General features: G+C 44.3%; 1 protein-coding gene across 4 annotated transcripts in view; it reads left to right on the forward strand.

The window, feature by feature from the left end:
- The window catches only part of TENM4 (teneurin transmembrane protein 4), a 744,874-nt gene that overhangs the window by 692,450 nt on the left and 25,993 nt on the right, over positions 1-26,431 (forward strand). For all 4 annotated transcript variants that reach the window (XM_059930706.1, XM_059930709.1, XM_059930707.1 and 1 more), the window contains 3 exons: positions 2,031-2,185; positions 7,744-8,621; positions 21,136-21,308. In XM_059930706.1, coding sequence (XP_059786689.1) covers positions 2,031-2,185; positions 7,744-8,621; positions 21,136-21,308 — 1,206 coding nt within the window. The remainder of the gene's footprint in view (positions 1-2,030; positions 2,186-7,743; positions 8,622-21,135; positions 21,309-26,431) is intronic.

The raw sequence follows: 26,431 nt of genomic DNA on the forward strand, positions 1-26,431 counted from the left end.
TCAGGGGACAGATCGCTTCTATTAGCCTGTGCAGCCAACTTTGTAAACAAGAAACCCAATTGTTCCTGGAGCACTCATCAGTCCTAGCAGATGGAAGAGAAAGACTGAGCATAGCCAGGCAGACAAGAAAGCTCCTGTCACGGTGCTTAAAGAATATAATTAATTTACATTCTAGGCAGGGACAGAATAAAGCCTTCCCCCGCTTTGAGGCTGCCGGGTCCTCCGTGTGAAATCACTCTCCAGCCCGGAACAGCCTGGGGAGGGGACAGGAAGAACCATAGCTCCCGTGGGCGTTCACACTCAGAGGCCCTTGGGTGTCTTAACTCCGCCCTCCTGACCGGTCATAGACACGTGGGCCCTGAGAGCAAGCACAAAGTGGGTTTCATGTTCTCATAATTATAAGTCCTTAACAATTATTGAGGGCTAACTATTACAGGTCAGACATTATTGTCCACATTTTATCCATGAAGAAACTGAGACTTGGAAGTAAAGTGATTCCCCTGAGGTTATACAACTGGAAAGCTTTATACTTCAAGTGTCTCCACCTCTGTGAAGCTTTTTCTGATCCTTCTCTCAGTTCCTGCCCCAGAGAAAACTAAACAGAATGAAACTGACCAGAATCTCCTTTATTTTCCCGTGAACCTTCCCGGCTTCTGTCACTCCCTGGGTCCATTCTCATTCCCAGGCCTCTCCATCTAGACCGTGCTCTCCTCAGGGGCACATCCTGTCTGCCTCTCAGCCCCAGGACCCCTGAGCAGTTCACATTTTGAGGGGGCACGTCTCCCTCTCGTGATTCTCGACTTGGGGTATCAATATCACCCATGAGTGTTTTTAAAACACGACTTGGTCCCAGTCCCAGCCACCCTATGAACTAGTATTTCCAGGCGTGAGACCAAGCAGGTATATATCAAAAAAAAAAAAAAAAAAAATCTTCAGGTGATTCTGATACATATCACTGGTTAAGAAGTACTGATTTACTAGAGTGGTTCTCAAACTTTGATCTGTATCATTATTACCCAAAGTGCTTGTCAAAAATACAGATAGATGCTCAGGCTCCGCTTGAGATTTTCTGAACCAGGTACCTGGGGGGTGCATTTTAGCAAGCTCCCAGGTGATTGTCACACGCATCCAAAAGTGAGCAATATAGATCTAGAACAATCCCTTCATTTCACAGCTGGGAAAACAAATGCAGGGACATCCAGCGACTTGCCTGAGGTCACACAGCTGGCCGGGGAGAGTCAACAGGTGGGACGGTCTAGCAAATGGAGGAAGTGATGTTGAATAATAATTATGACTTCTCCTTTCAGTGTGCCTTTTTTTAGAAATTAAATTCACCAATTTTCCCTACACAAATCCAAAGGGTTCTTTTTTTAGGCTCTATAATTCTGAAATAACCAGTGAAACTAAAATAGTAATAGGAAACTCCCTGGAGGTCCAGTGGAAAGGAGTCCACACTTCCACTGCAGTGGGCCTGGGTTCCATCCCTGGTCAGGCAACTGAGATCCTGCAAGCCGCGTGGCACAGCCAAAAAAACAAAATAAAATAAAAATAAAATAGTAATAGACTAGAAAAATGTGAAGGGTGATTACCTTGGAAGAAAAGAAAAATTGTTGCCAAAAAGGGATTTGATTATTATAATTACAGGTCTTCAGAAGTAGGTTAATTTAAATAATCCACAGTTTTGACATTGAAAAAGTTCCTCCTTGCCACTACCTCTAGCACTTAACAAACTCCTAGCAGTTATGAGTCCAAGTTGTAGTACATGGCTAAGATGATAGGTAAAAATCTCCAGAGGCAGCAAGGTAGAAGGACCGGGGGGCTGGAGAATCTGAAGACCTGGGTTCTAATCTCTTCTTTGTACAAGCCTCTGGGCAGCTGTCTTCTCGTCTTTAGAAAGGGCTTGAATGTTGTGGGAAGAAGCTAATCAAATCATAAAGGGGAGATGCTCTGTCCACCCGCATGTTTCCATGAGTATGTGGGTTGTTACCACCTCGAAGGCTGAATTCCCTGTTTTGGCTTCTCTACCCCAGGCATCACGGTGGACAAGTCCGGGCTGATCTACTTCGTGGATGGCACCATGATCAGACGCATTGATCAGAATGGGGTCATCTCCACTCTGCTGGGCTCCAACGATCTTACCTCAGCCCGGCCCCTGAGCTGTGATTCTGTCATGGATATTTCTCAGGTAAAAGGAGAACGCTTCGTCTGCTAGAGCCCTGGGTCTGCACACTCATCCTCTCGCCAGCCCCCAGCCAGCTCGCTGGCCGTTCACCTTTATATTGCACAAGGCTGTAAGCACACTCTTGGTGAAGAGCACTAAGGACACACAGATGGTTAGGGCACGGCACGGTGCTCTGGAAGTTCACCATCAGAGGTGACAAGTGGGTGACAGAAGGAGGCTCGGGGGACAGTGAAGAAATTTGCCCCAGGAAGCCTCGAAGGCAGCAGAGCCTCACACAGTGTGAATTTAAATCCATAACCTTCTGAATTCCCACTTTGGAAGCACTTACAGATACTTGAACGTTGTCTGTTCTCTTTCTAGACTGTAAGCTACATGAGGGCAGGAATTCTGTCCATCTTTTCCTCTACTGTAACCAGGGTACCTGGTATGCACAGGAGCACAGCCAATATTTGTTGGCTGATTAGTTGGTTGATTGACTGATTGAATCAGTCAACTTTGCCATTCACTAGCTGTGTAACTTTAGACACGTTGCTGAGGTCCTTTGAGCCTCACTTTTCATATCTGTAAAATGGAAGTAATTGGCATTGGCCTGGCAGGATTGCCTTAAGAATATGCAAAACGGTGTACGTGGGGCTCCTAGCACTGCTTGGCACTCTGGAGGTGACCGATAAACAGAAATTCTAGTCCTACTTTCACAAAGGAGGTGACATTTGTGCCAGGTTTTGAAGGTTGAATAGGAGTTTGTTGGAAGCAAGGAGACATTTCACACAAGGAAACATGTGCAAAGGTACAAAGATGTTAATGGGCCTGGAACGTTCAAGGAACATTGGAAAATTGGGCACTGAGCATAGTGTTCTTGGAAGGAAGTACCAGGAGTTGAAACTGGAGACATGCTTTGGGGCCAGTTAGGGAAGGACTTACCTTACCATACCAGAGTTTGGACCTTAGCAGGTGGGTGCTAGGATCCCAGTGTAGACCCAAGAAAGACACAAGGTTCTGGGTGTCCAGCATGTCCCTGGTTTGTCCTGCAGTGACTTGACAAGGGATGTGTCCTTTATTGCTAGATCCTTTAGCAGGACCTGGCTGGTGCCGAATCAGTGGACGTCCACCTTGCCAACATTAGCAAAACCAAGGAAATAAGGAGGCTCGAATCACATTAGATTTTGAGTTGGTGTCAGCAGTGGGTACACTTAGCTTTTTAAACCCCCTCACTTCTATAGGGGAGCCTGCACACAGGCCCTTTGCCGCTGACCACAGACCTGCTCCCGCTCAGCGGGCGGTGGCTGGGAGGCCTCTCTGGTCATGCCTGCCCCCACTACCGATGTGTGTCGCAGAGCCCCTTCCCCAGAACTCAGGGCTGCTGCCGGTGGCCCAGCAGCCGTGTCCCTTCCCTGTCAGATGCTGGTGTGCACCAGCACCCTCTGCACCAGCTGATAGAATCGTTATGCTCCAGTGTGGAATCTCTTCTCTGCCACCTGTCTTTCCAGTATGGCAGGCTTCCCCTTGCTGGCTTGAGAGTTTCCCTCTCCAGTCTGTAAGCAAGCATGATTTACCCATCAGGAAGCTGCCACGGCCTGAAGATGTGCATCCAGGTATTTTCAGTTCTCAGAATGGGCCCTCCACCAGCCAGCAGAGGGTGTTGAAAATTTTCAATCTACACATTGGAAAATTGTTTAACTTTAGCCAGAGGTACTGCCAAGCAGCCCGATCAAAGGCTTGGAAGACAACGGGCATAGAGTGGAGGGGGGAAAAAAACCCACCCTTAAATTCAGAAACCCTGGACTGAAATCTCTATGGCCCTGGTCCTCAACACCCTCCTCTGAATCTAAGCATGGGATTCTTCTTACCAAACTCTCCAACACCGGCATAAACTCTTATATACATGTACGGGAAGGGGGCCTGGCTTTCATTCTCAGAGCTTCCTCTGTCACAAACACGCAGCTACTTTACTGTGCCCCGTGGAGCAGGGAGGTAAGGCAGAGAGATAAGAGCACAGCTCATGCAAGAGTGCAAAGGGGAAAACCAAGGAACTCTCTGGGAGGAGACAAAGACCAGGCCGGAGGAGAAACTAGAGGGAGGCAGAGAGTAGAGAAGGAACAGAAGATGCTGCAACCTGTTCCAAACGGGGGATTAGTGCTCCACTCTGCAGCCTGTAGCCACCAGAGACACAGAGTGTAACTCTGTCCTTAGAGTCCAAAATGACTTCCTGAGAATTTAGTATGTGCCAGGCACTGTTAGAAATGGGGATACAGAAAGGTTACGACTTCACTTTTCTTGTTTAGCTGTCACCATAATCTGTCAAGGTAGGTATTACATACCCCACTTTATAGATGAGGAAACTGAAGCTTGGCGAAAGAAAATGTGGTTATAAATGCAGAGCCCTGTGCTAGGTTCCCTCAGGGATATGGAAATGAAATTTTTTTATGATATCATGCAAAACACTTTGAACTTCTTTCCCCATATGTAGAAGGTGGTAATAAATATTTCATAAGAGCCTAGCACAGTGTCTGGCAGCTAATAATAGGCTGTAGATATTCATTCTCTTTATAATTTACCAAGAATTTCCTTGTGAGTTGTCTCGTTTGATCCTCACAACTACTCTTATGTAATATTTATTACCACCTTCTACATATGGGGAAAGAAGTTCAAAGTGTTTATGTAACTTGAGGAAGATCACACCTGTGGACATTGGCAGACTGAGCTAGGAAGTGCGCTGTCCTGACCCCTAATCCTTCGCTCTCTCTATGCCATTCACCAGTCAGTCATTCGTTCATCCATTTGACAACCCATTTTTGCAAATAACTCTGCAACAAGGCAGTCAGCTCAGAGGGCTTTAATAAAGGCACAGAATGATCTGGAGGATGGGGCAAGGGCGCTCCATTCCATCTCAGGACGATAGAAAGTGGGAGCTGGAGGGACCTCAGAAATTGCAAACTCTCGTCCCTCCATTCTGGTGACGGGAAATGAAGCCCCCACAGGATCATCGCTAACAGGGAGGTAAAATCAAAGAATCATAGGTACTTGGTCCAGAATCATCATGCAGGCACTGTGACTCCAAGGGCACTGCTCCTTCTTTCCCAGGTGCCTGTGTGCACATGGGTGTGCAGGAGAGAGCAGGAAAGGCTTGCTCTTCCCTCCTCCCCTCCTTCCTTTCCCTCTCCCTCCCCTGGCACCCCCTCCCCGCCTCCCCACCCACCCATCAGGGCGCCTTCTCTTTTGACCATAATGACAGGCAGAGAGGTCTCAGCAAGTATGTCCCCAAGGTGCCACAGGACCAGAGGGCATAAAAGATTTAGCAGCCAGTGTTGACAAGAAATGGGCTTTAGGAAACTGAAAATTCCCCTGTCACTTTCAGGTGAACTGCGTTCTTGATGCAGCTGAAGGCATTGGAGATGCTGTGCTCCAGAGACCGCTGGGAAGGGCGAGGGAGGCAGCCCGGCTGCGGGGCGGGGCTCTGGGCTTGGGGACGGGCAGCTGGTGCCTCGGGGGCCCCCCGTGCTGGGGAGCAGAGGGACCCAGGCTGGGGTGAAGGAGCATGCAGACTCTTGGAGCAACAGCCGTGGGCCGGGGCCTACGCCATCCTGAGAATGGCGCTGAGCTGAAGGGGCAGGTAGATGAAGGTGGCCACATCTCATATGCATATTATCTCCTGGGGCTTCTTTTTACATTAGTAAACTACCACATGCACATTGCAGAAAATACAAAACATTTAAAATGACAGAGAAGAAAGTTAAAATCACCTCTCATCCAGATAACGGTTAACATTTTAGTGTATAGCCCTCAAGCTTTTAATCTCCCTTCTACCCATAGTCTATCTAATTTATTGTATTTTTTTCCCCAGTTGGGATCACACTGTGCTTACAGGTCTGCAGACTGTTCTTTCCACTTAATACATAGCAAACATCTTCCCATGTCATTAAATATTCATCTATAACATCACTTTGAACTGCTACACAGAGTATTCTATCTTATGGATGAACTAAATGTACTATAGTTTATTTGGCCTATTCTCTGTCATTGGGCATCTGGGTTGGTTCCAGTTTTTTACTGTTATTAAAAATGGCTGTGATGAGCACCTCTGTAGACAGGGGTGTACAAGAGTGGATTTCTGGAAGAGAAATTGCTTATCCAAAGGTGTATACTTGCTTCAATAAGCCCCAAATTGGACTGAGCGTCAAGGACTAGAAGGGGGCTCAGGCACCTAAGGCGACGAGTCCCCAGGGCTGGGGTAGAAACATCAGCTGGAGGGAGCAGCTGGCAGCCCGTGTGCACTATGGCTGGATCTCGTGGGGAACACAATTGGCAAAGGGCTTCCCTTAGTGCCAGCACCTCCCAGGGTGAAGCACCCAACGTCCCAGCCTTCACGGCCACCGAGGCAAGAAACAAAGCATCCTCGCCTCAGACCTGCCGGCTGCAATCCCGGGCCTGCCCACCTGTGATCCCTGCCAGCTTCCTGACCTGGCTCAGAGGAGGCTCAGAATGGGCCCAGGACCTCTGAACCCCTCACTCCCGTAGCCGACGTTGTTAATCTCTCCCAGGTGGACCTGTTCTCTGAGGTGCTAGAAACCATTATCGAGAGCAAGGTTTCACCAACTTCAGTGTGTACAGGAGCCTCCCAGGGATTTTGTTGAAATGCAGATTCGGATTCAGTAGGTTTCAGGGGAGGCCTGCCGTTCTGCTTTTCTGACCAACTCTCAGGTGATGCCACCACTGCCAGTCCAATGATCACCCTTGAAGGAGAAAGATCCAGTTACGATTTCCAACCCCACATTAGAATCAGCCAGGAAGCTTTCATGCCTCTGCCCGAGCCCCACACCCAGGGATCTGGTTTAATTGATCAGAGGTGGAATTTGAGCACCAATACTTTCTTAAATCACCATAGCTAATCTGAATGTGTGGCCAGGTTTGAGAATCACAGGTCTGGAACTATGTCAGACAAGAGCCAGTGTTACTTTCTCTTTACATCCCCAGCACCTAGCCATGTATTAATCCATGAACTCAGAGAATTGAGAAATCATCCTTCATGCATTTAGCAACAATTCATGAAGCGTCTTTCTTACTCTGAACAGCTCCTGCTTCAGCCTCCAGACTCCATCTGCCTTCCCCTCCCACCTCGGCAACATTAGCTGCCATTATTTGAGCACTTACGGAGGGTCAGACTCTCTTCACTATTGTCATTCCTGTTTTACAGATGTGAATATTGAGGCTCAGTGAGGTAAAGTAACTTGCCCAAGGTCACAAGTAGGGGGACTAGGATCTGAACCCAGGCCTGTCTGACTCCAAAGTCTCTCCTCTCGCCTGCTTTTTTTGTTTATTTGTTATCCCCTTCTTCGTGTTTTTGTCAGTCTAACGTAGACCATCAGATGTCTCAGTGAGGGCTCTTGCATGCTTTCCGTCTGATCAGGGGCTGATATCCATGGTTGATGACAGGCTGCTGTGAGGATCAGGCAAGACTGCCATGTGCTGGCACTTGGGACACTGTTAGGGGCTCTAAGGGGTGTGGGATGATCAGTGGTGGGCACCTCGCCAGCCATCTGAGTGTCTTATCTCTCCACTGTCAGGTTCGCCTGGAGTGGCCTACAGACTTAGCCACCAACCCGATGGACAACTCCCTCTATGTCCTGGACAACAACGTAGTCCTGCAGATCTCTGAAAACCACCAGGTTCGCATTGTCGCCGGGAGGCCCATGCACTGCCAGGTGCCCGGCATCGACCACTTCCTGCTGAGCAAGGTGGCCATCCACGCAACGCTGGAGTCGGCCACTGCCTTGGCTGTCTCTCACAGCGGGGTCCTGTATATCGCTGAGACCGACGAGAAGAAGATCAACCGCATCAGGCAGGTCACCACTAGCGGAGAGATCTCACTGGTTGCCGGGGCCCCCAGTGGCTGCGACTGTAAAAATGATGCCAACTGTGATTGTTTCTCTGGAGACGATGGCTATGCCAAGGATGCAAAGCTGAACACCCCATCTTCCTTGGCTGTGTGTGCTGACGGGGAGCTCTACGTGGCTGACCTTGGGAATATCCGAATCCGGTTTATCAGGAAGAACAAGCCTTTCCTCAACACCCAGAACATGTATGAGCTGTCCTCCCCAATCGACCAGGAGCTCTACCTGTTTGATACCAGTGGCAAGCATCTGTACACCCAAAGCCTACCCACAGGAGATTACCTGTACAACTTCACCTACACTGGGGATGGCGACATCACGCTCATCACAGACAACAACGGCAACATGGTGAACGTCCGCAGAGACTCTACAGGGATGCCCCTCTGGCTGGTGGTCCCAGATGGCCAGGTGTACTGGGTGACCATGGGCACCAACAGCGCACTCAAGAGCGTGACCACACAAGGACACGAGTTGGCCATGATGACGTACCACAGCAACTCTGGCCTTCTGGCAACCAAAAGCAATGAAAATGGATGGACGACGTTTTACGAGTAAGTACCAAGACCAGGCTGTTTGATGGTTTTGTTTCATGGATGCATTGTAGGATTAGAGGTGAACTGATGAAGTGTTAATTTGTGGATGTTTTTTATTTTAATTCACTTGGGATGCAAACCATGACCTATTATATGTTCTGCCTGTTAATAACCCAGATGATTACTCCTAGGAAGGAACATGGTGTAGTGGAAAAGGCATGAGCTTTTTGGAGTCGGAGGAGTTGGGCTTGAATCCAGCTCCATGATGATCTTAATCTCTCTAGGCCTCAGTTTCCACCTCTGTAAAATGGAAACAGTGGATACCTGACCAACATACTACAGGGAGGTGATGTAGATGAAAAGTATCAATACTTGGTTAAGTGTTAGCATCTTCATATGACCACTGTCCAGAAATGTGGCAATGGGAGAAAGAACAGTTCCATGTGGAAGAATTGTCCACATAATCAAAGCCCACATCTTTAAGTTTCAAAAAATTTTCTTTCACTTTTACCATTTTGGATGGAGTTTATGAAGTGCATTACATGCCCCCCTTCTCAAACACATTATACAGACATAATGAAATCTTTCTTTTATGAGTCAGGGTCATTAATAAGAAACAACAATGCATTTGATGCTGCCATTTGAAGATAGTTTCCAGGAAGTGAAGAAATGAAGCTATAGAACCCTTCATCCCTGCCCCAAGTGATTCTAAACTGTTCTTTCATTAGTTCCTGTGCCTCATCCATAGTTTTACCACCTCCTCCCTCAGTGTGGCGCTATCGTGTCATTGTTGGTTTCAGTCGTGGGGCCGACTTCAGTAGCTCACTTCCCTTCTCTTCATCCAGGGTAGGGCTTCTTAACTGGTGTAGTCAGAGAACCAGACATTCAGCTTATTATAATCCTTGCCAAAATTAAATATATATATCCAAGGTGTTCCTCTATAAGGTATTTTAATGAACGGACTCTGTAACATCTATTCTACTTAGATTTTTTTTGGCATCTTTTTGAGGTCTTAGCCATGTCCCACACAACTGAGACTGGCAAATATGCGACCCTTAGATAAGTACGTGGAAGATGGGGAAGGAACTAGCCTTGCTGCCCGTCACTGCTGGGCTAGGAACTGCATTATTGCATTCAGTCCTCACAGCAGCTCTGGAAGATGGGTGACAGTATCTGTTTTACAGAAACAGAAACTCAGGCTCAGAGAGGCTCACTTGTTCACTGTTCTGTAGTGAGAACACAGCAGAACAGGGATCACAACCCAAGTCTGTCTGATGCCAGAGCTCATGTTCTTTCAGCTCTGCCCTGCTGCCCCTTGGCTGAGTTTGTTAATCCCAAATGAACCCGAATGCTTGAACTGTAAATTTTTCTCAAGCTTGATCAAGCATCAGTTTCTCACAATCCTAGAATCCAAAGCAAAAGGGGCTGTAATAGATTTTTAAATATAATTTGCACACACAAAAGAAAGTCACAGCAGTTTATACAGAGTTCACGGGCTAAATTCCTTTCTCCAAACAAGGGCCTTGTAAATTACAAAGAAAAGACAAAGATCCAGGAAAACAGCAATTATCTTGATTAACTAATTGAAATGGAAATACGTTAAATAATTCAATTTTCCCCCCATTGCCCAATGGAGATCTCTTATACGTTATTTAGCCAATACAGGGGTTTCTTTGTCTGAGCAAGTCGGTACATTCAATTAGTTCCCAAGGTCACGCCCTCAAGTCCCAAACTGAATGCTTACACATCACTGCAGCCATTACTCTCAAGCAGCCCTGAAATTGAAAACCATTTCCTACACCTCTACCAGAAAGCATCCTGTTCCTCCCTCCCTGTCTTCCTTGATGAAATATACAGCCATATTTGATGTTTTATGAAGAATTCCAAAGTATCCACTTAATAGCTGTACTCAGGAGTAGAAGATAAAAGCCCTAAAAGAAAAAAGTGAAATTCACTTTTTTTTTTGAGATCCTACTGTGTGCCAGGCTCTTTCCCATTTAATCTTCACAGCAACTTCAGATGGTAGGAATTATCAATTCCATTTTTTACAGATGAACAAACTGAGGCACAGAGAGATTAGGTAACTAGTCTAAAATCACACAGTGAGCGCATAACAGAGCCAGAACACAAGTCCATGTTCTGTTCTTTTTTTTTTTTTTTAATGTTATTTATTTATTTATTTTATTTATGGCTGTGTTGGGTCTTCGTTTCTGTGCGAGGGGTTTCTGTAGTTGCGGCAAGTGGGGGCCACTCTTCATCGCGGTGCGTGGGCCTCTCACTATCGCAGCCTCTCTCTTGTTGCGGAGCACAGGCTCCAGACGCGCAGGCTCAGTAATTGTGGCTCACGGGCCTAGTTGCTCCACGGCATGTGGGATCTTCCCAGACCAGGGCTTGAACCTGTGTCCCTTGCATTGGCAGGCAGACTCTCAACCACTGCGCCACCAGGGAAGCCCCATGTTCTTTTAATTACACTAACTGGGTTCACCTAAATTCTTTGCAACTTAACTATATGGTAGGGATTAAAATAGTACTTTTTTCGTAGGGCTAGCCTAAGGTTCAAAATTTCAATGAGATAAAACATGGAAAACTCAGTGTCTGACTCATCATAAGTACTCAAATGATAGCTGTTGCTGTTGTTATTATTTCAAGCAGTATTAATATTAGTATTTCAAGCAATATTAGTGGCAGTACAAGTAATTGCAGAGATGATGTTTGGGCATGGAAGGTACCCAAGGCCTCGGAGCGGCTGTGAGTCACCTAATCAAAGGAGCAGACAAAAGTTGTAATTGAAGTAGGTAGGAATTAGAGGGCGGACCAGAAGAACAGAATCAAGTGTCAAGTCTGAGGGATCAAGGTATGAACTAGGAAAGGGGTTAGATCCTTGAGAATATCAAAAATGGGCTGGAAAAAGACATGCAGAGTGGGTCAAGAAAAAATGATTCAGATCAGGTTGTGAACATAGCAAGGATACCAGATACCTATTTTCACTGGATGTTTGCCATGTGATTCAGGGGCAGACTGGCTTCCAGACCCAAGTCTCAACCAGACAGAAATAACACCTGACCTACTCCATTTCAGGGCCATTATGGGGATCAAAAAACTAAATAAATACTGAAAGTGAAAATACTTTGCAAACTATGATGCTCCCAAGAAGTAATGGTCTGATATTATCATTATGGTAATTCTCAGCACAGATTTGGACAGATTTTGCCAATGCACATTGCTCCAGTGAATTTCCCACTTTTAGCTCCATGAGGCAGCTTAATGGATTCCAAACCCAAATGCTCTAATATTCTTTTTTAAAAAATCAGCCCAGGCTTGCCTGTTACATGGGCTATTACTGAAACAAGTTTCGAGTTGGCTTTATCGATCCTCTCAACAGATTAATACATCTAACATAAACACCACACACTTTAGAACAACTTGACTTAAGAGTTTATAATTCTGGGGAATCAAGGTTACTTTTCTTCCCTCAGCCCACAGGTCTGCTGGTAGGAAACCTCAAAGGGGTCTGTAATGCCTTCTTCATCTCCAGTGTGTGGCATCATTAATTTCAGGCTTGGGCTCCTGGGCAGATGGCATTTGGTGACTAAGAAAATGGCCTGATGAGCTGAGGCGGGTTCCAAAATTGTCTTGCTGGTTAGGCATGAGTAAGTTTCATAGGGGGAAGAGGCTCTGGCACCCCATGGTGCCCTGTGACAGCCCCTGTCATCCTTACGCTCGAGCTAACTACTCTGAGACCCTAACTAATGTATCTCTGTACAAGCTTGGGGCTTGCCACCTAGTAGGTGCTCAGTAACTATTTTATGAATGAAATTTACATTAGGGAGAGAAGGGGGATAATGAAGGGAAGAAACAAATATGCTGTAGTGAGAAAAATACTAGATTTACATCGCAGCTCCAGCACTATCAGTGCTCCCAGCGGGAAATTGAATTCAGTTCAAATGGTTCCAATGAAGAGACTTGGCTTCCAGTTTCTGCTTGAGGATGTAAGAGATAGAAAGAGCATTGTTCCCAACATTACAATGAAAATGAGCCAAACAAATGGCAAATTCATGAGTTTTCCTTGAACTCCTTCTCTGAAGTCACAGGGCAACCGAGTGGCCAAATCCAAGGAGAGACAGAGTGTCACATCGCAGACAAGATGTGAGCACTAGCTTACCTGGTAGATGCACCCAGTCCCTGGGAGGAAAAGTTCAGCTTGGTGAATCTATACAGGCTCAGTGTGTACTGGCAAGAGAGTATGAAGCCCTTGGAGACTGCAGAAATTGGGAGAGTCCACATCCTCCGGAACTTTTCTCCACAAACCCCACTCGGTACTCACAGAAAAGACTAGGGAAAGATGGAAGAAAATATCCCTTGTGGTAGACCTGGGGGAGGGGTACAGCAGCTGCTGAGGGAGGGGCACAAATTTCTGCCTGCTCCACCCAGACCCCTCTCACCTGATCTCCCACATGGAAGAAAAGGCTTAATCTGTGGAGAGGAGGGCAACAAACACTATTCTACTTAGGTACTGGTGGAAAACCATTGCAGCTGAATGAAGGAAGAAAAAAAATTTCTAACTACTGCTGGAAGAGGAGCAGGAATATGTAATGGGCCCAGACGGACAGCCTGAAAGGGGCAGGAGCACTGAAGAGGCCACACTCCTGAGACTCAGGGACACATGCAAATACAAGATTGAGGTTTAATCAGAACAAAAGAGAATTCTCTCAAGCTCACCAGCCACCACCACTAGCTAAAAAGCTAAACATAACAATGAAAAGCAGACTACTACTGGGAAAGAGATACAAGAGCCTAAAAAGAGACCCTCCCTAAGGCCCGGCACAAAGAGGGGACCTAAAACTGGGAATAGAATAGGCACATTGAAAAAAAACCCTCTGGCAAACCAGTTTCACATCCTAAACACAAGGTATTGCTGGAGGAATGTAAAGCCTGTGATGCACTAAGGTTAAGCATAGAAGTAACAAACTTCAAAGCCAGACCAAACCCTAACTAAATTAACTTAAACTCTCTCACTAAAGTTTGAGCAGAAGGAAACTCTTACTCATACCCCAAATCTATTACCTCAGTGTCCACTGTGTTACACAAGATGTCACACTTTCAACTGAACATACAAAGAGGCAAGAAAAAGCAATACACACCCAATAGACAAAGTAATCATCAAAACCACACTCAGATATGACACAGATGTTGAAACTATCTTTCAGGAATTTAAAATAACCAAAAATTATGTTAAAGGTGCTAATGGAAAAGGTGAACAACATGCAAGATCAGGTGGATGATTTCAGCAGAGAAATGAAAACTGAAAGAGAGAATTGATTGGAAATGCTAGAAATGAAAAACACAGTTACAGAAGTGAAGACTGCCTTTGATGGGCTTATCAAGTAAACTTGACACAGCTGAGGAAAGTAGATAGGTCAATAGAAATTATCCAAACTGAAACACAAAGAGAAAAAAAGAATGAAAAAAATACAGAAAAGGGCACCAAGAACTGGGGAACATCAACTGCTCTAATATACATGTAATTGGAATTCCAGAAGAAGAGAGAAAGAACAAGGCAGAAGAACCATTTGAGGAAATAATGGTCGAGAATTATCTGTATGTAATGATAGACATCAAACCACAGACCCAAAGTCTCAGAAAACACCAAACAGAATAAACACACACACACACACTATACACACATAGATCTATGCATATCATATTCAAACTGCTGAGTACAAAAGAAAAAGAGAAAATCTTGAAAGCAGCCCCCCAAAAGACATTTTTTACAGAGGAGCAAAGAAAAGAATCACAGCAGACTTCTCATCAGAAACCATACAAACTAGAAAACAGAAATGCTGAAAGAAAAAAAGAAATCTGTCAACCTAGAATTCTATATCCAGCAAAAATATCTTTCCAGTGAAGAAGTGTTATTAGAGGTATAGGCAGGGATTAGGGAACCAAGAAAGGACAGTGAGGCATCCAGGCACTAAAAACAGTGAACAACTATTACCAACCCTCAGGCTGAAGGGCAAGGCAGGGAAAAAATATGATATTGTTACTTACCAAAGCCCAGTGGGAGCTGTAACCATGAAGGAGAAGGCATCTGGTAGAAGCTGTAATTGTGGGTGGATGCACCCACTATTAGAAATATGGCACCAAAGGACACGGAGAGTAGGGAAAACTCCTCCTTTTGACCTCCAGTCTCTTGCCATTTCCTGCCATTGACTGAACCCAACCAGAAGCAAGCCATCAAGGGGCCCCAGGGATGCAGTCTGCAGGGGTCAGCCCCCCTGAGCACAGAGAAGGGCAGAGAATGGATCTGAGGAGGGAACGGAGAATAAACAGCACAGACATTGACTGGCTCTGTGACATTGTACACATAAGTGGCAGAGCCAGGGTTCAATCTCAGATCTACCTGAATCCTAAGCACTTACCACCAGATGCATGGCCTCAAGTATAACATCAATGAGAGCTAAGACCTGAAGTGATAGGGTGGGCCAGACCTTAGAAATCCTGAAGACTACAATTCATTGTTGGGACTTAATTCTATGGGAAATGGGCAGGAAGGACAAATTTTTATTGCAGAAGCCAACAAGTAGCCTGGCTCTGCTGCAGTTTTGGAGTAGCTGCAAATGGTTTAGTGATGCCAGTCTCTTATAGTGACCTGGGGTCAAGGGAACTATTGGTGTGCATGGGCTGTGAACTCTAATTATTCACAGAGGTTACAGTGGCCATTTCCTCCATTTCCTCTTGTTGGTGATGGTGTTGTTTGAAACAATCATAGATGAAAGTCGTAAAAATCAAATCTTTATTTTCAACTAAAAAGTCCCCGATCAGCAAAAGTTTAGTATCAGAGAGGCAATGTGGCATTTTCCTCACCAGCCACGCATAGTAAAATGGCTCGAGATGTGAAGTATTGAGTGTGAAGAAGAACGCTTTGCAGTGTATGTGAAGATACCCTTTAGTGGTCCTCTTCTGAGAGGCAAGTTCACAGCCACTCTATGAATCTTTTATGTTGTGTTCTTTCCTCGTGCTCCAAAGATGCTTTGGGAAAATGAGTGAAGAAAAGTCAGTGGAAGGAAATAGTAAGAAGCCAGTCACCTGGCCATCTCCATCATACCCCCAGATGGGGGCTTGGCATCACTGCAAAGTCAACTGTAATGGTAGCAAAGCAAAGCATCTTGAAGAGAAAACTGTCGGTCTTCTTGACCCAACTTGAGATTTCCAAACCCAATTTTTTCTTTAACATAGTTGAACACAAAGGTTTTGATTTGAAATGGCACCATCTTTATGGGACGCTTGATGAAAGAACACAGACTTGAAGGTCAGACAGACCTGACAGAATCTGTATTCCTCTGTTAGCTGTGTGATCTTACTCAAGTTACTTATCCTTTCCGAGCCTCAGCTTCCCCAATTGTGAAATGATGATAATAATGCCCACTTTCAAAAATGGTTGTGAGAACAGTGCTCAGTACCTAAAATGTACTCTATGAATAGTAATGAACTTTCCCTTCCTCATATGGAAAGTGAGAGGTAATAGGGATGGAGTTCTTAGTTATCCTCATCCCAGCTCTTGAAAAAACAACGATAATATCTACTATTTATTTATTTATTCATTTATTCATTCATTCATCCAAGAAATATGTATTGAGTACCTTTTATATGCTGGGTCCTGCTTTAGGCACTAAGAATACAAACAAGGTCCCTGTCCTCATGGAGCTTATATTCTAGCGGGAAAAGAGAGACAACAGTCAAGTAAACAAATCAACAAGATGATAAGTGAAAACAGTAAAATAAGATAATGTGACAAAGATGGGAGGACCCATCAGAAAGGGTGATCAGGGAAGGCCTTGCTGGAATAATACCTTTTGAACTAAAACATGAGTAATAAAAGGAACTAGCCCTACCAAGATTGGAGGGAAGAGCATTCCCAGCAAAGGGAACAGTCAGTGTGAGCACCCCAAGCCTGGTTTGAACTCAGTGTGTTTGGAGAACAGAAGCAAATGTAATGGAACAGAGGAAGTAGGAAGGAATAGGGTTCAAGGTGAAATCAGAAAGAGGCAGGAAAGAGCAGATCATTCAACCAACGCTCATTCACATTATTGAGCATCTACTATATGCTGGGTACTCTCCTAAATTCTGGGGATACACCAGTGACTGAACAAAGTCCCTTCCTTCAGGGAGTTGATAGTCTAGTGAAGGCAGTCTCATGGGGTCCTTGCAAGCCCTTGCAAATTCCTGGAAGGAATTTGCATTTAAATATGTTACCTTGTTTGATCTTCAAGTATCTCTCTGAGACAGGTATTATTACCCTCATTTTATAGAGGAGAAAACAGAGGCACACAAGGTTATGTTATATAACCTACCTGAAATAGCATCATTTGTGGTAGGAGTTGGATGGTTAGCAGAAAAACAGAACTGAGTGCCCACCCTCTAGGGTTGCATTGCTAGCAAGTGTAGAGCCTGGATTCAAAGCCTAGACCACCTGACTCCAAGGACCTTCCCACACCAACATGTTCCTTCTGTTCCTCTTCAACAGAAAGGAAGAAAATTGGCCAGTAATTTAAGTAAAGCTGCAACAGACGTATCTAAGCCATTGTCCAGAAGTTTTCCCTCATGGGGCCAGGGTTTGAGGCAGCCACTTGTAATCCAGGGAGTGCAGACGGAGACCTGTCCCCAACACCCTGTTGGGGAGCACCAACATCCTTTCCGTTAGCAGCTCTGTAGCAGGAAGAGAAAGGGCCCCACCAAGGGGGCCACAGAGCAGAGGTCAAGGTCCAGAGGATGGGCCACTCCAGCTCCTCCCCACAGAGGCAGAAGCAGCAGCGTTCTGATGGCATAATCACAGGTATTGATCAGGAGGCAGAGAGATCCAGTGGCATTTCTCAAGCTCCAGGAAGCGCTGAAATGAATGAATAAGAGACAAGAAAATTCTATAAATTGGCTGTTCTGTTGGATGTTCATTTAATTAAGACATTCAGTCCTTCTAATGGAAAATGTGAGGAATGGAAATTACTGTTTTTTGGCCATCTCATATAAAATAAAACCAGATCTTGAAAGCATGGGGCCTTTTCATTGTATCGTCTTCAGGCTCAATTTAATTATGTATTACAGGCCACCTTCAATAATAATTACAATTGTCTGCCTTTATGTAAAGCCTCTTTCTATCTTGGAGACTAAAACTCTGGGGAGATGCCTACGGAGATTGCTAAAGTATCGTTTAGTGAAGGTGGTTGTTTCCCTATTTGTGCATTCAGCAGATGTTTATCAGGGACCGACTGTGTGTCAAGCCTCTGTCAGGTCCTGCAGGGGGTAGCGTGTGAATGAATGACAGTCTGTCTTCTCCCACAGAGCAGGAAAGAGGCCTCCCATGTCCAATCATGCATTCGTTTATTCGTTCAGCCAACATTCCCTGCCCATCTTCCCTCTACCAGTGCCCATGCTGGGGAAGCTGAGATGACCTAACGGCCAGACCTCCAGGGTGGTGGAATCCAGATCCCCAGTCTGGCTGTCTGACTCCACGACCCTGTCCTGACTCAGGCACTCCGAGGCCAAAGTAAGAGACAAGTTGTACGTCGGCTCTTATAATGCAGGGGACACATTCTGTGATAGAGCTGTGCCAGAGTACCACTGGGAGAAGAAGAGCTGGGGAGACCACGGAGGGCTTTAGGAGGTGGCATTTGAGCAAGGCCTTGATAGAAGTAGTATCGAGGCGACATCTGAGCCCTAATTAATAATCTCTTAACTCTTATTTGTAAGACTCCAAAACTCCATTTTAAGTATCTTGCATGGTATAATAAAATCTTTTTTATCCAGTTAGGTCAGGAAATTAGATTAATAAGGAGTGTGTACGTGGATCACAGATGTTCAAAGAACCAACATACTCATCCCATGAAACTGTTGGACTGAAATGGATCTTCCAGTTGATGTCAAAGATGACCTGGGATCTGACAGCACTCAGCTTACTCATAGACCACAGATACAGTTAAGGTGACCAGGGCAGAGCCAGTTTTGGGGGGGGGTGGTCTTGATTTTTGGCTCAGAAATTTGGGATGCCCTAGTAATATTTTACTGAAAAGGCCTAGAGGTTGATATTGGCAGATGTCCTATAAATGAGATGCTTCTATAAATGCCAGTAATTTAAAAAGTCCTCTTCCCCAAGGTGGCCATGCTTATGAGGCATTACTTGGGTTGTCACAGCACTTTTCTGATTATGAACATAATCCGTGTTAATTATAAAAAAACCTTGGGAGTATAAAATGCATATAAATAAGCAACTAAAATCACCTGTAATTCTACCTCCCAGAGATAGCCACTGTAAACATTTTTGTGAAATTCCTTAGTGTTCAAATTTCCAGCAGCCATGAAGGGTTCAAAAGGACACCAGCCTCTCCCAGAGTTACAGGGAGCAGAGCTGTGAACTTCTCCAGGTGAGAGAGGCCTCAATACAGACATTCCAGACCTTTACCCCAAAACGCGCCCTCCTTCCTGCAGCATCTCGCAGAGTCACTCCATCGCCCGGCTCTGAGGGGCACTCTGTAACTTTCACCCTCCAGTCTAGGTCAAGTCACACCACCACCCTCCGTTAAGCCAGACTGACCTTTCCTTATAACAACCTGATTCAGTACGAAGGAAGAAAAATGAGAAATCATGACAGGAAACAGGTTTCCAAACCCCGTAACTGCCTCTAAGAGAACCCAAAGGACTGATACAGCTCCACAGCCTTGCCCCACCAAGCTCAGGCCTGACATATATGGTCGAGACCCCCACTTTTTTCGCCATCTTGGAAAGGGCTTCCATTCCCCTTCCTCAGGCCTCAGCACCAAAGAGTCAACTCTCCCAGAGCCCCTTGGCCCTTCCCCCAGAGTCGGTCTCAGGTCAAGGACTGGGGCAATTCATTCCAAAGACCTTCACCAACACCTCCTCTGTGGCAGACCGCACCAGGGAGTATTGCCATTTGGTGTAAAGCGTGCCGTGATCAGTACCAGCCACAGGGACAGAAAGAGTTGGCAGATGGCAGAATCCACGCAGCATTCAAATCTGACCTTGAACAGAAAATTGCTCAGCAAAGGCCTGCCTAGTCTCACCTACCGAGTCTCACCTGAAACCATAGAAGCTGTGGGACCCCAGGGTCCCATCAGGAAGCCAGGCCCAGCTGAAGGCATCACAAGAAGAGCAAGGATGGAATTGAACTTTCAGGCCTTTCATTTCACCATGGTTAAAACCCTCAGGGGCCAAGAGGACAGCTTTACCCTAGTATTAAAAGCCAAGCAGGAAAAAAAAGTCCAGTGGGAGACCCAGAGTACATGAGGGAGATGTATACAGCTGAACCCATACTATAAGCTTGAGCCTGAGTAGAAGTCAGAAATACTGGCATCTGGGCGAAGAACTTTTTCCCCATTCGCACACAAGGACAAAAGGGCTCTTTAAAACCTACCTTTTTACACTTCAGCCTCCCGTAATTACGATATGTTAGTAGCCCGCTCCCCGCTATCTCCCAATCACTCTGCAGCAGGTAAGAGAGCACATGCGATGGATACTTGCAAATAGACAGTACGGAAATGCTCCCTGAAGACAGAGAACCAAGTGGTGGCTTGGAAGCAGACAGAGCTGAGTTTGAATTTCGACTCTATCACACTTAGCTGTGCGACCTTGAGCAGGTGACCTCACTTTTCTGAGCCTCCTCCAAAAAGGAGCTAATATGTACCTTTTAGACTAGTTGTGAAGATTAAATGAAAGAATGTATGGACATTGTGCGACTAGCACCATACCTGAACAATATGAACGCCATACTGTAGGTGGCGAATAATTTTAGGTATTTCTTTTAGTCTCATCAGGAGAATGGGAAAGAGGATTAAGATTCAATTATGATGCTTCAGAAAGACCACACCAGAGTGAAGCTGTGAGTTTTGAGCACCACAGATACATAGCTGCTTGGTGCCAGATGTGAAACCTAGATGTGAAGGGGTTGCTAGAGCCCATCTGTCCAGCCTGCTTATGTGGCAGCAGAATCCTGGTTGGAATTCAAAGTCCCCTTTTCCCAGCATCTGTAGCTTCCTGGATTCGGGTTAGGGTTATCTCCAGTGCTGTTCAGGAGAAACCTACAGTTCTTGGGGGGTGGGGGGCGGGCGGTGGTTGAGCCAGTATTCAAGCAATCAGTTTGACTGCTCGCCTCTGGGAGTCGCCCAGCTCTAAGACTCTGGGTCATCTGTCTCATATGGGCACCATCATCTCACCCTTCATGGGTGACATAGTGACAGGGCACTTCCACATGTTGCTCACAGGAATCCTGGGCGGTGGGTAGGGCAGGGGTTATCATCTCCACTCTACAGAATTAGGAAAGGAAGATTCAGAGAGGTAAGTTGTTTGCCTACAGTTGAATATCAGGGGGTGGAGTGGTATCCAAGGAGATGCAGGAGACGTGGAAATGTATCTGACCAGAAAGAAAAGCAGAACATGCAAAACCATGGCATAAGGTAGAACATGCCAAGTTCCAGCAATGGCACGATTATATTTCTGTTACTCAGAGCCACCCCTTGGTTTTCAGGTACGACAGCTTTGGGCGCCTGACCAATGTGACCTTCCCTACTGGCCAGGTGAGCAGTTTCCGAAGTGATACAGACAGCTCAGTGCATGTCCAGGTAGAGACGTCCAACAAGGATGACGTCACCATAACCACCAACCTGTCTGCCTCGGGTGCCTTCTATACACTGCTGCAAGGTAAGCCAGGTGGGGGGTTGGGGTCTTGGAGACCATGGGGTGGGGAGACCCCTTTGAAAGAGGATGACACAAGAAACAAGCTGCTAACTGCAGCTGCCCAAGAACAAGAAAGCATAACAACTGGTTTCTCTCTGTATTGCCACCTAATTTGCAAAACACATCAGCCTGAGCCCTGTAAATTCTCTCCCTCAAGCTTCAGAGTAATATTTCATTGTCTCATTCCATTATCAGCAGAACAAAGGGTAGAGAATCCATTAGCTGCTAATCCAGGTGACCTCACTATTCTGCCATTCTAATGGCTCCCGGATTAAAGACTGACTCTCACTCTGGTGCAGATGAGGACAAAGGACAAGAATAATTACACCTAATTATGAAAGGGATTTGGGCGTGGAGAAGGCGTCCCTGAATCTCAGGTGAGAGCGCTTTGTTACTCTCCTAGGATTCTATAGAGAAGAGACCCTTCTCTGCGTCCATCAAATAATCCCTGATATGAGTTGATCTTTTAGCTTCAGATAAATCACAAGGATGAAACCTCGCTGTGAATTGTCTGCCTCAATTGTTCTCATGGGCCCTGGTGACCCAGAGTGGAGCTTGCAGCTTTGTTGGACTTAGTAAGCATGAGAAAAAAGAAGCCATCACTAGGGAAAGCCTTGCTTGATGTTTTTCCCCAGCCTCCAGATAGCTTTTCATACTCTCAAAAGCTTTGACACAAAGTAGTAAAAGCAGCCTTGGCCTGGGATTCAGAGTGCCAAATTCTAGTCCTAACTCTGCCACCCCATCACCATGGCCCTCAAGTTTCTACTCTGGGAAAAGAAAGCAAGTTGAAGCCACATTGAATGGTGCAGGGCAGTGCAAAGAGCAGCAGTTCCGGGGGCAGACACACTGGGACCCCTGTGCCTGCTGTACCAGCTCCAACCTGTGTGAATTGGGTGGAGTCACTCTTCTCCGATCCTCAGTTTCTGGGTCTGGGAAATGGGGCTGAATGACAATTCCTGCTTCCTAGGGTTGCTCAGACAATTTCTTTTTTTTTTTTTTACTCTTTCAATTTCCAATTTTTTTCTTTTGAATTTTATTTTATTTATTTTTTTATACAGCAGATTCTTATTAGTTATCCATTTTATACATATCAGTATAGACATGTCCCAATCTCCCAATTCATCACACCACCACCCCCACCCCCCGCCGCTTTCCCCCCTTGGTGTCCATACATTTGTTCTCTACATCTGTGTCTCTATTTCTGCCCTGCAAACTAGTTCATCTGTACCACTTTTCTAGGTTCCACATATATGCGTTAATATACGATATTTGGTTTTCTCTTTCTGACTTACTTCACTCTGTATGACAGTCTCTAGATCCATCCACATCTCTACAAATGACCCAATTCCGTTCCTTTTTTATGGCTGACTAATATTCCATTGTATATATATACCACATCTTCTTTATCCATTCATCTGTCGATGGGCATTTAGGTTGCTCCCATGTCCTGGCTATCGTAAATAGCACTGCAATGAACATTGGGGTGCATGTGTCTTTTTGAATTATGGTTTTCTCTGGGCATATGCCCAGTTGTGGGATTGCTGGGTCATACGGTAGTTCTATTTTTAGTTTTTTAAGGAACTTCCATACTGTTCTCCATAGTGGCTGTATCAACTTAGATTCCCACCAACAGTGCAAGAGGGTTCCCTTTTCTCCACACCCTCTCCAGCATTTGTTGTTTGTAGATTTTCTGCTGCTGCCCATTCTAACTGGTGTGAGGTGGTAGCTCATTGTAGTTTTGATTTGCATTTCTCTAATAATTAGTGATGTTAAGCAGATTTTCATGTGCTTCTTGGCCATCTGTATGTCTTCTTTGGAGAAATGTCTATTTACGTCTTCTGCCCATTTTTGGATTGGGTTGTTTGTTTTTTTAATATTGAGCTGCATGAGCTGTTTATATATTTTGGAGATTACTCCTTGGTCCATTGATTCATTTGCAAATATTTTCTCCCATTTTGAGGGTTGTCTTTTCATCTTGTTTGTAGTTTCCTTTGCTGTGCAAAAGCTTTCAAGTTTCATTAGCTCCCCTTTGTTTATTTTTGTTTTTATTTCCATTACTCTAGGAGGCGGATCAAAAAAGATCTTGCTGTGATTTATGTCAAAGAGTGTTCTTCCTATGTTTTTCTCTAAGAGATTTATAGTGTCCAGTCTTACATTTAGGTCTCTAATCCATTTTGAGTTTATTTTTGTGTATGGTGTTAGGGAGTGTTCTAATATCATTCTTTTAAATGTAGCTGTCCAGTTTTCCCAGCATCACTTCTTGAAGAGACTGTCTTTTCTCCATTGTATATCCTTGCCTGCTTTGTCATAGATTAGTTGACCATAGGTGCATGGGTTTATCTCTGGGCTTTCTATCCTGTTCCATTGATCTATATTTCTGTTTTTGTGCCAGTACCATATTGTCTTGATTACTGTAGCTTTGTAGTATAGTCTGAAGTCAGGGAGTCTAATTCCTCTAGCTCCGTTTTTTTCCCTCAAGACTGCTTTGGCTATTTGGGGTCTTTTGTGTCTCAATACAAATTTTAAGATTTTTTGTTCTAGTTCTATAAAAAATGCCCTTGGTAATTTGATAGGGATTGCATTGAATCTGTAGATTGTTTTGGGTAGTATAGTCATTTTCACAATATTGATTCTTCCAATCCAAGAACATGGTATATCTCTCCATCTGTTGGTATCATCTTTAACTTCTTTCATCAGTATCTTATCGTTTTCTGCATACAGGTCTTTTGTCTCCCTAGGTAGGTTTATTCCTAGATATTTTATTCTTTTTGTTGCAGTGGTAAATGGGAGTGTTTCCTTAATTTCTCTTTCAGATTTTTCATCATTAGTGTATAGGAATGCAAGAGATTTCTGTGCATTAATTTTGTATCCTACAACTTTACCAAATTCATTGATTAGCTCTAGTAGTTTTCTGGTAGAGTCTTTAGGACTCTCTATGTATAGTATCATGTCATCTGCAAACAGTGACAGCTTTACTTCTTCTTTTCTGATTTGTATTCCTTTTATTTCTTTTTCTTCTCTGATTGCTGTGGCTAGGACTTCCAAAACTATGTTGAATAATAGTGGTGAAAGTGGACATCCTTGTCTTGTTCCTGATCTTAGAGGAAATGCTTTCAGTTTTTCACCATTGAGAATGATGTTTGCTCTGGGTTTGTCATATGTGGCTTTTATTATGTTGAGGTAGGTTCCCTCTATGCCCACTTTCTGGAGAGTTTTTATCATAAATGGGTGTTGAATTTTGTCAAAAGCTTTTTCTGCATCTATTGAGATGATCATATGGTTTTTCTTCTTCAGTTTGTTAATATGGTGTATCACATTGATTGATTTGCATATATTGAAGAATCCTTGCATCCCTGGGATAAATCCCACTTGATCATGGTGTATGATCCTTTTAATGTGTTGTTGGATTCTGTTTGCCAGTATTTTGTTGAGGATTTTTGCATCTATATTCATCAGTGATATTGGTCCATAATTATCTTTTTTTGTAGTATCTCTGTCTGGTTTGGTATCAGGGTGATGGTGGCCTCATAGAATGAGTTTGGGAGCTATCCTTCCTCTGCAATTTTTTGGAAGAGTTTGAGAAGGATGGGTGGCTCTTTTCTAAATGTTTGATAGAATTCACCTGTGAAGCCATCTGCTCCTGAACTTTTGTTTGTTGGAAGATTTTTAGTTACAGTTTCAATTTCATTACTTGTGATTGGTCTGTTCATATTTTCTATTTCTTCCTGGTTCAGTCTTGGAAGGTTATACCTTTCTAAGAATTTGTCCATTTCTTCCAGGTTGTCCATTTTATTGGCATAGAGTTGCTTGTAGTAGTCTCTTAGGATGCTTTGTATTTCTGTGGTGTCTGTTGTAACTTCTCCTTTTTCATTTCTAATTTTATTGATTTGAGTCCTCTCCCTCTTTTTCTTGATGAGCCTGGCTAATGGTTAATCAATTTTGTTTATCTTCTCAAAGAACCATCTTTTAGTTTTATTGATCTTTGCTATTGTTTTCTTTGTTTCTATTTCATTTATTTCTGCTGTGATCTTTATGATTTCTTTCCTTCTACTAATTTTGGGTTTTGTTTGTTCTTCTTTCTCTAGTTCCTTTAGGTGTTAAGGTTACATTGTTTATTTGAGATGTTTGTTGTTTCTTGAGGTAGGATTTATTGCTATAAACTTCCCTCTTAGAACTGCTTTTGCTGCATTGCATAGGTTTTGGATAGTCGTGTTTTCATTGTCATTTGTCTCTAGGTATTTTTTGATTTCCTCTTTGATTTCTTCAGTGATCTCTTGGTTATTTAGTAACATATTGTTTAGCCTCCATGTGTTTTTGTTTTTTATGGTTTTTTTCCCTGTAATTGATTTCTAATCTCATAGCGTTGTGGTCAGAAAAGATGCTTAATATGATTTCAATTTTCTTAAATTTACCGAGGCTTGATTTGTGACCCAAGATGTGATCTATCCTGGAGAATGTTCCATGCGCACTTGAGAAGAAAGTGTAATCTGCTGTTTTTGGATGGAATGTCCTATAAATATCAATTAAATCTATCTGGTCTATTGTGTCATTTGAAGCTTGTGTTTCCTTATTAATTTTCTGTTTGGATGATCTGTCCATTGGTGTAAGTGAGGTGTTAAAGTCCCCCACTATTACTGTGTTACTGTCGATTTCCTCTTTTAGAGCTGTTAGCAGTTGCCTTATGTATTGAGGTGCTCCTACGTTGGGTGCATACATATTTATAATTGTTATATCTTCTTCTTGGATTGATCCCTTGATCATTATGTGGTGTCCTTCCTTGTCTCTTGTAACATTCTTTATTTTAAAGTCTATTTTATCCGATATGAGTATAGCTACTCCAGCTTTCTTTTGATTTCCATTTGCATGGAATATCTTTTTCCATCCCCTCACTTTCAGTCTGTATGTGTCCCTAGGTCTGAAGTGGGTCTTTTGGAGACAGCATATATATGGGTCTTGTTTTTGTATCCATTCAGTGAGCCTGTGTCTTTTGGTTGGAGCATTTAATCCATTCACGTTTAAGGTAATTATTGATATGTATGTTCCTATGACCATTTTCTTAATTGTTTTGGGTTTGTTTTTGTACGTCC

This window comes from Balaenoptera ricei, chromosome 8, assembly GCF_028023285.1.
Source record: "Balaenoptera ricei isolate mBalRic1 chromosome 8, mBalRic1.hap2, whole genome shotgun sequence".
NCBI lineage: Eukaryota > Metazoa > Chordata > Mammalia > Artiodactyla > Balaenopteridae > Balaenoptera > Balaenoptera ricei.